At 45.2% G+C, this 13,977-nt stretch overlaps 1 protein-coding gene across 1 annotated transcript in view; it reads left to right on the top strand.

Moving 5' to 3' along the window:
- The window catches only part of ASXL3 (ASXL transcriptional regulator 3), a 194,157-nt gene extending 184,270 nt beyond the window's left edge, over positions 1-9,887 (top strand). Inside the window, exons 12-13 of the mRNA XM_052660207.1 lie at positions 1,351-3,313; positions 6,168-9,887. Coding sequence (XP_052516167.1) covers positions 1,351-3,313; positions 6,168-9,887 — 5,683 coding nt within the window. The remainder of the gene's footprint in view (positions 1-1,350; positions 3,314-6,167) is intronic.
- Positions 9,888-13,977: the final 4,090 nt, after the last annotated feature.

The following is a 13,977-nucleotide window of genomic DNA, read 5'->3' as shown; positions in this document are numbered from 1 at the left end:
ACTCAAATATGTTTCTTCCTCTGGGAATATTCTCCCTCCTGCTCATCCTTGTAATTGCCTGCACTCTAATTTAACTTCATTTAGAACAGCATATTTCCCTACCATCTGATGCTAACATTGTAACTTAGTATGATAGGAAATAGTGATTTACAATATTATCAATCATAATTCTGATGAACTTTGTCTTATGGCCTAGGCTATTTCTTGATATTCTATACTATCTTTTTATGGAATATTTTTACTGTAAGAGATCTACATGAAAGAACTGAAATATCTTGCCTCACACAGATGTAATCTAGTGGAACCAACTTTGATGACCCCAACCATATTTATTATTCTTTAATGAAATTTCCATCATATCTTAGGTTAGACATTTAGATACTTAAATAAGGTGATGGGCATCTTTTACATTGGGTTAAGAGAACTTAATCTTTGGAAGTCATTTCAGTTATAGAATTTTACAGTGTACCCATCTTCCATTTATCTTAATTACTTACTTGGTTATGTTGCATCTTTTGAGGACTATGAGATTTTCTACTATAAGAATATATTTCTACTTTCTGAGTATAAAAGTTTAGATTTTTTTATATTCTTTCGCCTTTCAGCCCATATTTTTTTAATCTTTTGTAGTATGCAATTTTATTATTACTAATACTTGGTAAGGTTGATATTTCCTTACTTATAGAATAAAAATCAATACTTTTTTTAAAACCAAAAGTTTATTTTGGGGCTTCCCAGGTGGCTCAGTGGTAAAGAATCTGCCTGTCAAAACAGGAGCCTTAGGAGACACGAATTCAATCCCTGGGTCAGGAAAATCTCCTAGAGGAGGAAATGGCAACCCACTCCAGTATTCTTACCTGGAGAATCCCATAGACAGAGGAGCCTGGCAGGCTGAAGTCCATGGAGTTGCAAAGAGTCAGACATGACTGAGTGAGCATGCATGCAGAGTTTATTTTAGTTACGATTATAAAAGCAGTCTTCCCACATGGTTCAATGGTAAAGAATTGCCTGCCAGTGCAGGAGATGCAGGTTTGATCCCTGGGTCAGAAAGGAAATGACAACCCACTCCGGTATTCTTGCTTGAAGAATACCACAGACAGAGGAGCCTGGTGGGCTGCAGTCCATGGGGTTGCAAAGAGTTGGACACAACTGAGCAACTGAGCACATAAAAGGAGTAGAAAACCTAAGCCATCATAAACTAGTTTACATAGGCTAAGCATGCTACTTAGTAATAATAAAATTAATTTGATGCATTTACTTCTATGAATGCTATATTTGGTGAGAGATCCAAGTTGTACCTGTCATGTTTTGTGGTTGAACAATAATTTAGTATTTCTAATTTCTGTTCAGGTTGGGCATGTCAAGAGAGGACTCTGTAAAGCTCACATCTGGACCAAACATTGATGGAGCTGAAAGTAGTTCTTCATGTGGGACCCCTGGCCTTCCCAGTATTTCTGCACAGACTCCTTTGAAAGAACAACAGCCAAAAAGCATGAAAAGCCCAATTTCTCCAGAGCCCGAATTCTGTGCTACTCTTTGTCCTGTGGTAGATGTAGGTAAAGATGTAATGACAGAGTCAGAATCAGAGGACATCTTGATCCCTGAAGAATCCGTGATTCAGGAGGAAATTGCAGAAGAGGTCGAGACCAGCATCTGTGAGTGCCAGGATGAGAATCACAAGACAATACCTGAATTTTCTGAAGAGTCGGAAAGTCCAGTCACCTCTCATGAAGAGCCACAATTAGCACCTCCTGAAGATCATGTGGAATCTTGTGTTATGATGAATGATGTTTTGGAAACTTTGCCTCCTATCGAAGTTAACGTGGAAGAGAAATCAGAATCTTCCCAGGAAGAGATGTCGGTTGTCATTGATCAGCTGGAAGTCTGTGACTCCCTTGTTCCTTCCACTTTATCCGTGACTCATGTTAGTGACACAGAACATAAGGAGCCAGAAACTGCACTAGAGACCAACACTCCAAAAATTAAAACGGGGTCATCGTCCCTAGAAGGCCGATTTCCAAGTGAAGGAATTGCCGTGGATATGGAGTTGCAGAGCGAGCCTGATGAGCAGCTTTCTGAAAATGCCTGTGTCTCTGAAACATCCTTCTCTTCTGAGAGCCCAGAGGGAGCCTGTACCAGTCTGACATCCCCAGCAGGGGAAAACCAATCCACTTCAGAAGAGTCGTGTACTCCAACCTCCCTTGAGACAACGTTTTGCTCTGAGGTGTCTAGCACTGAAAATGTGGACAAATACAATCAGAGAAATGCCACTGATGAAAACCTTCATGCATCTTTGCTGTCAGAAATCTCTCCAATATCCACCTCACCTGAGACATCAGAAGCATCTTTGATGTCCAATTTACCTTTGACATCGGAAGCATCCCCAGTATCAAATTTACCTTTAACATCAGAAACTTCACCCATGTCTGATTTACCTTTGACATCAGAAACTTCTTCAGTGTCTTCCATGCTTCTCACACCTGAGACCACTTTTATATCCAGTTTGCCACTTCCTTCAGAAACATCTCCAGTTTCCAGTTCTTCCATGAATGAAAGAATGGTGCATCAACAAAGGAAGTCCACTTCCGTATCCGAAGAACCACCCTCCCCGCAGAAAGATGAAGGTTCTGCTCCTGCCAAGCCCTTGGGGGAGGGTGTTACCTCTCAACAGAAGATTCTATCAAATGCTCCTGAACCCATCAAAATGGCTTCTTCTTCAATTGCTCCTGAAGCGTATTCATCAGAAGAATTACACAGTAACACCCTGAATCAGCAGCCTTGTAAATCACACGTTGAAACTGAGAAATCTTATCCTACTTCAATTCCAGAACTTCCTTCTACAGAAATGATCAAAGTGAAAAATCATAATGTCCTGCAAAGAGCAGAAAAGAAAGGGATGTCTTCATCATTGGACTTACCCATCTTTTCTGAAGAGACAGAGAGTAAGGGAAATGAGGTCCTATCAGCTAAACTACAGGACAAACAATACGTCTCGTCAGTAGATAAGGCTTCATTTTCAGAAGGCTCTAGAAATAAAATGCATAAGCAGGGGAGCTCACAGAATCGGCTGGAGAACTCACATTCTTCCAAGTTGTCAGAGCCCTCCAAGTCCCCAGATGGGGTAAGAAATGAAAGCAGAGAATCTGAAATATCAAAGAGGAAAACTGCAGAGCATCACGGTTTCGGGATTTGTAAGGAGAAGAGGGCTAGGATAGACGATGACCAGTCATCTGCTGGACGGAACATCTCGTCCAGCAGCCCACCTGAGAAAGAGCCACCCCCAAGAGAGGAGCCAAGGGTCCCACCTCTCAAGGTATGGTATTTTTTTTTAATGAAAAATTCCATAGATAGGCTTTTCCTATTCAGATATTTCATTTTTCAAAAATAAATGTCACAGTTTATAATCCAATACTCCCAGCACCAGTCTGATACTAAGTGATTCTTTTTCAGACTGCATTGAGTTCATACAGTAAGTTTAGATACATGTATATATTTAGACCTGGGCATTTAAGGGGAAAAAAAAATGAAGAGGGAGAACTGGGCCTGGAGGAGCCCACAGGCCACTCAGATACATGGCCTTTGGGGGACTCCAAGATGTAGGACAGAGATCTACATAAATTTGAAGGTTAATTCAGCATTCTATAAAAGTTATCAGAACTAGAGACAGTAGTGATCAAGTCAGAGGCATGCACTCAAGAAATGAAAGTACGTATTATCCCTTCATTCATTTGCCAACAAACATTGAACTCCCCACACACCACACTGCCCAGCAGAGAGGGCCCGGCTTCTGAAAGACCTTCATTAAATACTTCTTGAATAAATAAATGAAATTGCTTTGCAAACCCAGAGGAAAATGCCACAGATATACATGTATACAAATGCTACTATTTTATTTCCAAGATAGTTAAGAAGTATTTGACTTCACAAAATAATAAAGCCTGTAGGCAAACATTCCTAATTATACTTTTTATTTTGATTCTCAGGTAGATTTTAACTCTCAGAATACCAACCTTTTATATAATTGAATCTGCCTAAGTGAACTGAAAATTAAGATTGATTCAAAGAATTATAAACAAACTCAGCCTTTGTTTTTCTTCATGTCTTTTTATTTTATTCTGCTCTGACATCTACTTGTAATAGGGACTCTTAATCTCCCTAAGGTTGACTTTAAAGGGTGTGATTGTAGTTATTCTGTGTAATGAATCATTCCCTATTAAATAAGATTCTAGAGATATAAAAGATGAACATTAAGCTCCCATTAAAACCCTGCTATGCATTTTAATTTATGAAGCAATGAAAAGACAAATATAATAAGCATGCTTCCCCTAGGAAATACTTTTAAGTATAATATGTTTAAGTATAGACAAATATACAAGTATATAATACATTGAAGTATCCTGTTTTTTTGTCAAAAGCTGTTTTTCAAAGTGATATATACCTTTATGTAAACATATGTGGATTAGTTAGATAAAATAAATTTGTTGTTAGGCTTTATGTTTCTGATTTTTTAAATGAAGGGAAGTACTTAAAAGGAAAAGCTGAAATCCTTTTCTAAATTTATCTTTCTTTGGAGGCTTTGGATTAGAAGAGAACCAGCACATGTTTGAAAATGAGAAATGAGAGCTCAGGAAAATAATTCCACCTTCCAGTGTTCTAAAGGATAATTTCAAGTTGAAATGATCTTGTAATATGTGTCACGTGTTTATAATGTCAACATATGTAAGTGCACAAATGTTAAGAAGAGAGATGTAAGTTTTTTAGGAAGAATCTTTTTTCTAGAGGACAGAATAAAAGGAAGCATAGTACATGTCAACAGGAGAGAACAGGGAGCTGAAAGTCTCCATCGTGCTCTGGTTAGACGACCCCAGAGCAGCCTATCTCCAGAGGCTCAGTGTTTGCAACTGTACCTTAAGGGCTTTAACTAGATCCCTTCCAGCTCCACAAATCTGTGACTCTGAACATTCTCAGTGGCTAGCATATCACAGGCCATTGCTTTGGGATATTGGTTGTTAGGCCTTAGGCTTCATGAATTCGGTGACAACTGTGCATCTCTTGGGCTTCCTTGGTGGCTCAATGGTAAAGAATCCGCCTGCCAAGCAGGAGATGCAAGTTTGAGCCCTGGATTGGGAAGATCCCTTGGAGGAGGAAATGGCAGCCCACTCCAGTATTCTTGCCTAGAAAATCCCATGGACAGAGAGGATCCTGGCAGGCTACATTCCGTAGGGTTGCAAAGAGTCAGACATGACTTAGCAATTGAGCACACACATATGCGTTTCTCAGTTAGAATGAGTAAGTGAACAGTGTGAACATGTATGAAATTCAGCACACTGTGGATTTCCAAAATAAACTGCCCAACCCATGTTATTCTGGAGGCAGAAAACTAAAGTTGCCCTTGCTTTCAATATAACATACTGCTAATAACAAAATCCCTTTGGAAGGCAGAGCACTCTCACAAAAACAGTCTCATTCCCTCTTTATAACAGCTCTGTGAAGGAAATAGACCGGAAATAGCCAGGCTCATTTTACAACTGAATTTACAAACTTGTATTGTGTGCTTATTATATGTATAAGGCAGCATGCTAGGTGATATGGGACCACATAAAACCTCCAGCCTTCGACTTGGGAGGTTGTTGGAGAAACTAAAGTACACAGCCTGGGATCACAGCTGAGAATTCTAGTCTTGAGCCTTCCTTGGGGCTTTCTCCTTTATGTCCAATTAAGACCAGTAAATTCAAACAGAGTCAAGGTCCTGCTTTTTCATGCCAGCCAGGAAGATAAGTCGAAAGCTTAACTATTTTTAGTTCACCTCATTTGAAGAGGGTTCCTCTCACTTGGGCTTCCTTTCCATTCATATATGTTTCATTTAATATGTTTCATTTCCATGCCAAATGAAATCACTGTTTGATGTTTTGTAGATTAAAACAGAGGTTAAATTTTTTTAATTTTCACATTCGTGCTGCGTTTATTGTTGGTTTTTTTTTTACCCCCAAAAGCCCATTCCTGGATTTAGGGGTTGGCCCTTAGAAAACGTGGTTATTCCCTGCCCTTGAGTTCATATGCTCCTCTGGAATCATGTGCACATGCGCCTCTTCGGTGCTCCTTACGCTTTATCTTTTCATTTCTGCCCCGCCCCACCCCACCCCCCGCCCCCCGCCTCCTTCCTGTAGATCCAGCTTTCCAAAATCGGGCCACCCTTTATCATCAAGAGCCAACCCGTCTCCAAACCAGAGGCTCGTGCGTCTTCCAGCACCTCGGTCAGTAGCGGGAGGAACACGGGAGCCCGGACCCTGGCAGACATCAAGGCCCGAGCGCAGCAAGCCAGGGCCCAGCGCGAGGCGGCGGCAGCCGCAGCTGTGGCAGCTGCGGCCAGCATCGTCTCAGGTGCCATGGGGAGCCCCGGAGAGGGCGGGAAGGCCCGGACCCTGGCGCACATCAAAGAGCAGACGAAGGCCAAACTCTTTGCTAAGCATCAAGCACGAGCCCACCTCTTCCAGAACCCGAAAGAGCCCCGGGGGCCTCCCCTGCTCGGCCCAAAGGAAGGGCCTCCAAGCTTAGACGTCGTCTCTCCTGCCCCTGAAACAAAAATTGAAGGCTCGCCTGGCGTCATCATTGTCAACCCGAACTGCCGATCTCCCAGCAACAAGGCTGCGCACCTCCGGGACACCGTCACGGTTCTACAGCAGCCTCTCAACCCGACGAAACTTCCAGAAACCGCCACAGACTTATCTGTGCATAGTTCTGACGAAAACACACCTGTGTCACACTTACCTGAGAAAATGGTTTCATCTACCTCTTCTGAAAATAGCAGTGTGCCCATGCTTTTTAATAAAAACCCCGTCCCCGCGTCTGTCTGCAGCACCGCTCTGTCGGGAGCCATTAAAGAGCATCCCTTTGTGAGTCCTGTTGATAAATCCTCCATCCTAATGTCTGTTGACAGTGCAAACGCTACAATTTCTGCTTGTAACATAAGCATGTTAAAAACCATCCAGGGAACGGACACCCCATGCATAGCCATTATACCAAAATGTATGGAGAGCACACCTCTCCCCGCCCCCTCAGAGGGCTCAGGCTCGGCCAGCCCCGGCAATGACCAGCTGGCACTGGTACCCAGCAGCAGTGCTGGCAGCCTCAGCTCTGCTCAGTACACCTCCGTGCCAGCTCCCTCGATTGGAAGCAACTTGCCCAACCATCTCCCCACTAGCTCTGTTTTGATGCCCCCAACGGGAATGAACAACAGATACCCTTCTGAGAAGATAGCCATGCCTAGGAGCGAAGAACCGGCCGCCGTGCCCATGGGCAGCACTGTGAGAGCCTCCCTCGGCTGTAGGGACCCTGTTTCAGTCACCGACACCCTGGTGGCACGCCCACCCGTGGCAGTGTTTTCTGGAAGCATGCTGACCATCAGCTCTTATGATAGCCCTCCCAAGTTAAGTGCTGAAAGCCTGGAAAAGACTTCAGGGACTCGGAACAGGGGAGACCCTTCTGGGAAACCTCAGTCAACCCCGGGTGGCTTCACACCAGCAGCCATAAACCGATCGATCCCGTGTAAGGTCATCGTGGACCACAGCACCACGCTGACCTCCACCCTGTCTCTGACGGTTTCCCTAGAGAGCGCAGAAGCTGGCTTGGAGCTCCAGACCCGGCCCGGGAGGACGGAGGCAACCGGGGCACCCGTGGCCTTCCCGCAGGTGTCTGTCATCAGCAGGCCTGAGCCAGTGGCCCTTGAAGGCGGAGATCACGGTTCCAGTTTCATCGCGGCTTCCGCGGCCGAGCAAGACAGTCAGACGATGAAGGCCACTTGTCCGGGTCTTCGTGAAGGACTCCTGGTTGTTCCCGATAAATTAAAAGAGGGAAATCCCCCAAGTCACAGCTTTGCCGAGCAGGCGCATGGCTCAGCCGCGTTCAAGAGTGAAGCTGACACCACCTGTAGCCATCCATACAACCCAGGCAGTCGGATCTGCTGGAGTGAGGACGGGATGCGGAGCACGGGCCAGCCTCCGCCCAGCCATCTGGCTTCCAGCAAACAGAAGGACTATCTGGAGCAGAGCTGTCCCAAGTCCATCAAGACCGAGCATGCCAGCTACTCGCACGTGGCGGAACTTCAGCCCCGGAATCTCATCACAAGCGTCACGCTCCCCGTGAAGTCCGAATCTCACGACGTGGACAAGGGCTTCAGGATGGACACCGAAGACTTCCCCAGCTCCGAGCTGCCTGCTCCGGCCGCCGAGGCAGCCCCGAGTGCGCAGCCGCCGCAGACCGTGAAGGCCCCCGCCTCCGGGCCCCTGGAGGAGGCCGTCTCTTTGGCCACAGACAACCTGAAGCGGGTGCCCAGCGCTGGGAGCTCCAGCTGCCGCCTGTCGTCGGTGGAGGCCAACAACCCCCTGGTCACACAGTTACTCCAGGGCAACCTGCCTCTGGAGAAAGTGTTGCCGCAGCCCAGATTGGGAGCCAAGCTGGAGATCAACAGGCTCCCCCTGCCTCTTCCGACTACCTCAGCGGGTAAAGCAGCCCCAGAGAGGAACGTGGTTGAAATGCCCCTCAGCTCGCCCAATCCAGATGGGAAGGGCTACTTGGCCGGAGCCCTGGCACCGCTCCAAATGAGGAAGCGAGAGAACCACCCCAAGAAGAGGGTGGCTAGGACCGTGGGGGAGCACACGCAAGTGAAATGTGAGCCGGGGAAACTGCTGGCGGACCCCGACGTGAAAGGGGTGCCCTGTGTCCTCGGCTCCGGCCTGAGTCCGCTGGCACACAGCCAACCTCTGAAGCAGGAATGGCTGAACAAGCACCCTGCGCAGAGCAGGATTGCTCACAGCCCTGAGGTCAAACAGCAGAAGCGGCTGCTCCCCTCGTGTAGCTTCCAGCAGACCCTGTTTCATGTCGACAAGAATGGGGGCTTCCATCCCGACCCCGGGACCTCGCACAGACAGCAGTTTTACCAAATGCCTCTGACACCCAGGGGCCCCCTTCCTCCAGCAGCTCTGTTACCGGCCTCTGCCAAGACCTCAGCAGGCTGTAATGCGTTCGCCTTCAACAGGCACCTTGAACAGAAGGGACTGGGGGAGGTTGGCCTTTCCTCGGCGCCTCACCAGCTGAGGTTAGCCAACATGGCACCCCCCAACGTGCCCATTAAAGAAGGTGATGACGTCGGGGGGACCCCGCACGGAATGCCGCACAAGGCCCTGGTGCATCTCCCGCCGCCTCCACCCCCGCCCCCTCCCCCCTTGGCTCTGCCCCCGCCGCCCCCCCCACCGCCACCTCCGCTACCTCCACCTCATCCTAACCCAGAAGTCCCACCCGAGCAAAAACAACCGCCGGTTACCATGGAAACCACTAAGAGACTCAGTTGGCCACAGTCCACGGGCATATGTAGCAATATAAAATCGGAACCTCTTTCTTTTGAGGAAGGTTTGAACAGCAGCTGCGAACTGGGCATGAAACAAGTTTCCTACGACCAGAATGAGATGAAAGAACAGTTGAAGGCCTTTGCGCTGAAAAATGCCGATTTCTCTTCCTATTTGCTTTCCGAGCCGCAAAAGCCTTTTACCCAATTAGCTGCTCAGAAAATGCAGGTGCAGCAACAACAGCAGCTCTGTGGAAACTATCCAACCATCCACTTCGGGAGCACAAGCTTCAGAAGGGCCACGTCTGCCATTGAAAAGTCCATTGGGGTTTTGGGAAGTGGCTCCAGTCCCACCACGGGCCTGCCCGCTCAAAACGCCCAGATGCCTGTTCAGAACTTTGCCGACAGCAGCAACGCGGACGAATTGGAACTGAAATGCTCTTGCCGGCTGAAAGCCATGATTGTGTGCAAAGGCTGCGGGGCCTTCTGCCACGACGACTGCATAGGGCCTTCTAAACTCTGTGTCGCTTGCCTGGTTGTGCGATAAAAGCCGAGTGAAAGGTGCAGTATCCCTTTTCCTCTACGGAAAAGCCAAACGGCATCATCAACAACACATTGAATCACTCTGGGGTCTATCCCATGCTAATTTATTTTAGTTTGGAACAGAGGCTCTTTTCTGTATCTCATATTGTTTTCTGGCGTTTCTGGGAGAGGCGAGATCGCATCCCAGCCAAGGGGCTCAGCAGCATGTCTTTTGCATATTCAGTTGCTATTTGCAACTCCTGGAAAATTTCTACACGTGTGTATACAGGTCACTCCCTCCCAATTTGTTGCTTAAAAAAAAGAAAAAAATCCAGGTGTAGCAAGGAAAAGGACAATTTAATTACTTCATGGTAACCAGAAATGGAGATGTAGAAAGAGATTGGTAAAAGCAATTTTGAGGCGGTGATGCATTCTTCTACAGGTAAACCATTCCAGTGAGGGTTCCCACAGTTGACTGCTTTGGATCTGCCTTCACCATAAGTGATGACATTCTGTTTGGCAAAGGGAATCTGATTTAAGTGTATGATTCCTTGTATTTACTCATATCACAAGAGATATTAAAGGAGGTATACCTTTAATGAACTCCACTGTCCTTACTCTCTTTCCTCCCTTTTGACTCTTTTCGGAGATGGGCAGATTACCTGGATCTGCCTTGGACATGGTACACACATCATAGTGAAATGTCTTTTCTACCTGAAATTGCAGTGTGGGCCTCTTGCCCAGCAGTCTGATTCAAGCCTCTTGACACCTGAGACTGTAAGAGGCCCAGAGGATTTCAGAGCTTTGTGTGTGGCTGGCTTCTAAGAGCAAGTATGAAAAAAGATGCCCCAAAATTCAGAGCAAACAAGTACAATGCTGTGTATGCAAACACACCTAAATGGGTTGATGATGTAAATATCGGTCCATTCTATTCACTCTAATACAGTTACTGGATATTGAGATTGGGGGGAAATAATCATAGCCCTTTATTGATGACACCATTGCATTCTGACTTCTGACTCTGCAGAGGTTGGCCATTTCTTTTTTAAAGTGTCATTGATGACCAAAGGGACTCTAGAAGCCTGAAGTGTTGACATTTTTCCAAACAAGTTTTTTCCTCATGAGTCAGGATCTCTGTAATTGCATTTGACTCTGAACTAGTCCTTTAGAATTGTTGTGGGTGTTCCATGATCTGGTTTCCCCCCACCCTCAGGTGAATTCAGTGCATTCTTCACATTTGGGGTAGTGGAACTACTTTTGAAAAAGGGATACTGCATCTTACAACTGTTCTCAGTGTTTAGCTGAGAGTCTGGGCATTGAGTATTTGAGTTGCATTCCATGGACTTCAGCCACCCTCGCGCCGGAGGACAGCTGTAGTTTCAGCAGGCTCTGTTCCTAAAGCAGGTTCGAAAGCACATGCACACTGCGGGAAGATGAAAGAACAAAAACCATGTCCATTTTAACTTCATATTAACCGAGCACAAAATGGGGAGTACCTTTAACCCACTGGTCGATTGTGGCGGTAGAAGATCTGGGTGTGGGGGGTGGGGCGTCTTCTGTATTCAGGGTAAGAATGACAGTTGTTTTCACAAGGCATCGTCCTAATCAAAGTTAACTTTTGACATTCCCTTAAATTACGTCTTAAAAATTGACTGGAATGAGTGGAAATTACATTCCTGAGGATAAAAAAAAAACTTGCAATTTTTTTGATAGTAGTCAACCATGGCATTTTTTCCCCCTCCATGTTTATTACTGTGATGTTGCCAAATTTTATTAAGTGATATGTCATTTTTACTAACAAATTGCTGATAGTGAAAGATACTTAGGAAGAAATCAAAGCAAATAAGGCCTACCTCCGTGGCTGAGATTCAGTGCTTCAGTTGCCGTCACTTCTGTTTTTCACATGAAAATTAACCGAATTAGTGGCTGAGAATATTAGCAATGCACTTAACCAGCCCTTCCCAAGAAAGGCAGCATTCGTTCCAGCGGATCCTTAGTTCACTCTGCACCAGGTGGTTTGAGTGGTATCCTCATCAGTGGGTCTCCATGGTCTGCTTGGCTCTGATGTTGGCTCGGAAGGGCATGCTCACAGAGGGGCACCCCTGAAACGTAGACACTTGCATGCCACCTCCTCCTCCCAAGTTTAGTTGCTCCTCTACCAGTGTCAGATACTGTCCACACCAGCAGATTCAGCATTTACCCTAGTAACTGACACCTTGTTGAAACTCCGGTCTACAAAACCTTTGCACTCTGCATATGAGATACAATTGAGGCTGATATGATACTGAGCTCGTTATCAATTCCAGCATTGTGGAACATTGCCCGCAAGTTACTCACTGGGAATAAAGAAAAGTGTCCTTCTCTCTTTTCTGATTTTTCACATGATAAGTTTGGAGAATCAGTTGCTGATCACATGTGGATTCTATCACCCTGTTCCAAAGAGCATAATATTTCTCTGCCCTTGCTCTTTCTCTGCCCTTGTTTAAATTCCCAGTGTTCACATATGGTTTATATTACTGAAGAATTAAAGCTTTGCACTCGAAAGATGGAAAGAAAAATTCACAAGTAAAACATAGGTCAGATATGTTATGAATGGCCATTTAATATATATATACAAAAGCCAGTATATTTGGATTAGGTGAGCAAGTTCTTAGTGTCTTGATTTCCACTGATATCTGCCTGTGTGCAAATGGAGTATATTATTTGCTACATGTTTGCAAATTTTAGTGTGTGTGTTATCCTGGTAATTGGACACTGTGATATCCATATCAGGAACATGGCTTGCACGTCTATCATGGAATTTTTTTTATTATTAATTTCACAAAGGTTGTATTTCCCTAAGTAGCACTTTTGAAACCAGGGGTGGGAGAAAACTGCTATTCCCTGATCCCTCTCCTCTATGATATACATCTGCCTGAAGTTGTATAAAGACATTTAGGTAGTTAATGGGCATGTTAATATGAACGTTCTCATGCAAGAGTCATTTTCAGAATGAAAAAATTTTTCCTTCCCCAAAGTGAGAATAGCAGAAATGTTGGTGACCTGAGCACCATAGTTACATAGACTATTTCCCTGCTAAGGTCTAGTTTGAAGGAAAAAACTTGAAAACAAACCTATGAGGTTGAGCCTGGTTGCTATAAAGACTTTGTGGTGGTATGTGTTTTGGGGATGAGCTGTGGAAGGTTTAGTTGACTTCTAGAGCTGGAGAGTCTTACTCATTCAAAATAAACAGACACAAGCTGGTGCGTGCGGTGCTTCACAGGACAGCCAAGAGTAAGAATCCAAGATGCTACAGCCCCATGGCCTTTACAAACACTCGCACAATTTCTAAAGGGGAAATTACTGTGGCCTTTGTTTCCCAGTTCCTCCTGGGTCTGGTCAAATCCCAGGTGACAGAAGCTGAAGCCGAGTTAAGGGTCGTATCTGCTCTGTAGTGTGGAGGCCAGCACTGGGCTAGCGACCTGGAGGGAGTGAGCCCGCCGAATACGCAGAGCCCAGAGTCACTGTCCATGTTCTAGAGAACAATGTGAAGAGTCCTAGAAAAGGAACTCACCAGACTGTCAGGGGCCGATGTAGCCAAAATGTCACTGAATAGAAAAAAAATCTTGTCTTCAGTCCTCATGCTTTGTCACTGTAAAGCGAACAAAAAGCATTTTTACTATAATTTAAAGGAGCTGCTTTTTTTTTATAGCACATACTATTTCGCTTTGTACTCTCTTTGATAGTTGCAGAATAATTTAGACTGTAGAAAAAACTTTGTTGTATTTGTACTGTTCATGAATGTTTCAAAGAAAGTGCTTTACTTGGTTGCCATAATTTTTCTTGTACTGCTGTATTTTTTCCCCCTGGCTTCATGGAAACCTAATCTGACTCATATTTTCAGTACACTTTTTTAACGTGTGTTTGTGTGTATTTTTTTTCCCTTTGGTCAGTATTCTGAATGTTTACATCTGTTTGACATTAGCCATTTAATGCCTTTTTTAAAAGGCGGTATTACTCTTACAGTGTAACAGCAAAATGTGAATCAACCCAAACATAACATGCATGACAAATACAGATTGGGGGGCAAAGGCCCGGAACGTACACAGACATTTTATATCAGCATACAGCAAAGT

The sequence above is a fragment of the Budorcas taxicolor genome, chromosome 22, assembly GCF_023091745.1.
Source record: "Budorcas taxicolor isolate Tak-1 chromosome 22, Takin1.1, whole genome shotgun sequence".
Taxonomy (NCBI): domain Eukaryota; kingdom Metazoa; phylum Chordata; class Mammalia; order Artiodactyla; family Bovidae; genus Budorcas; species Budorcas taxicolor.
This window is presented reverse-complemented; position numbering and strand designations above follow the sequence as displayed.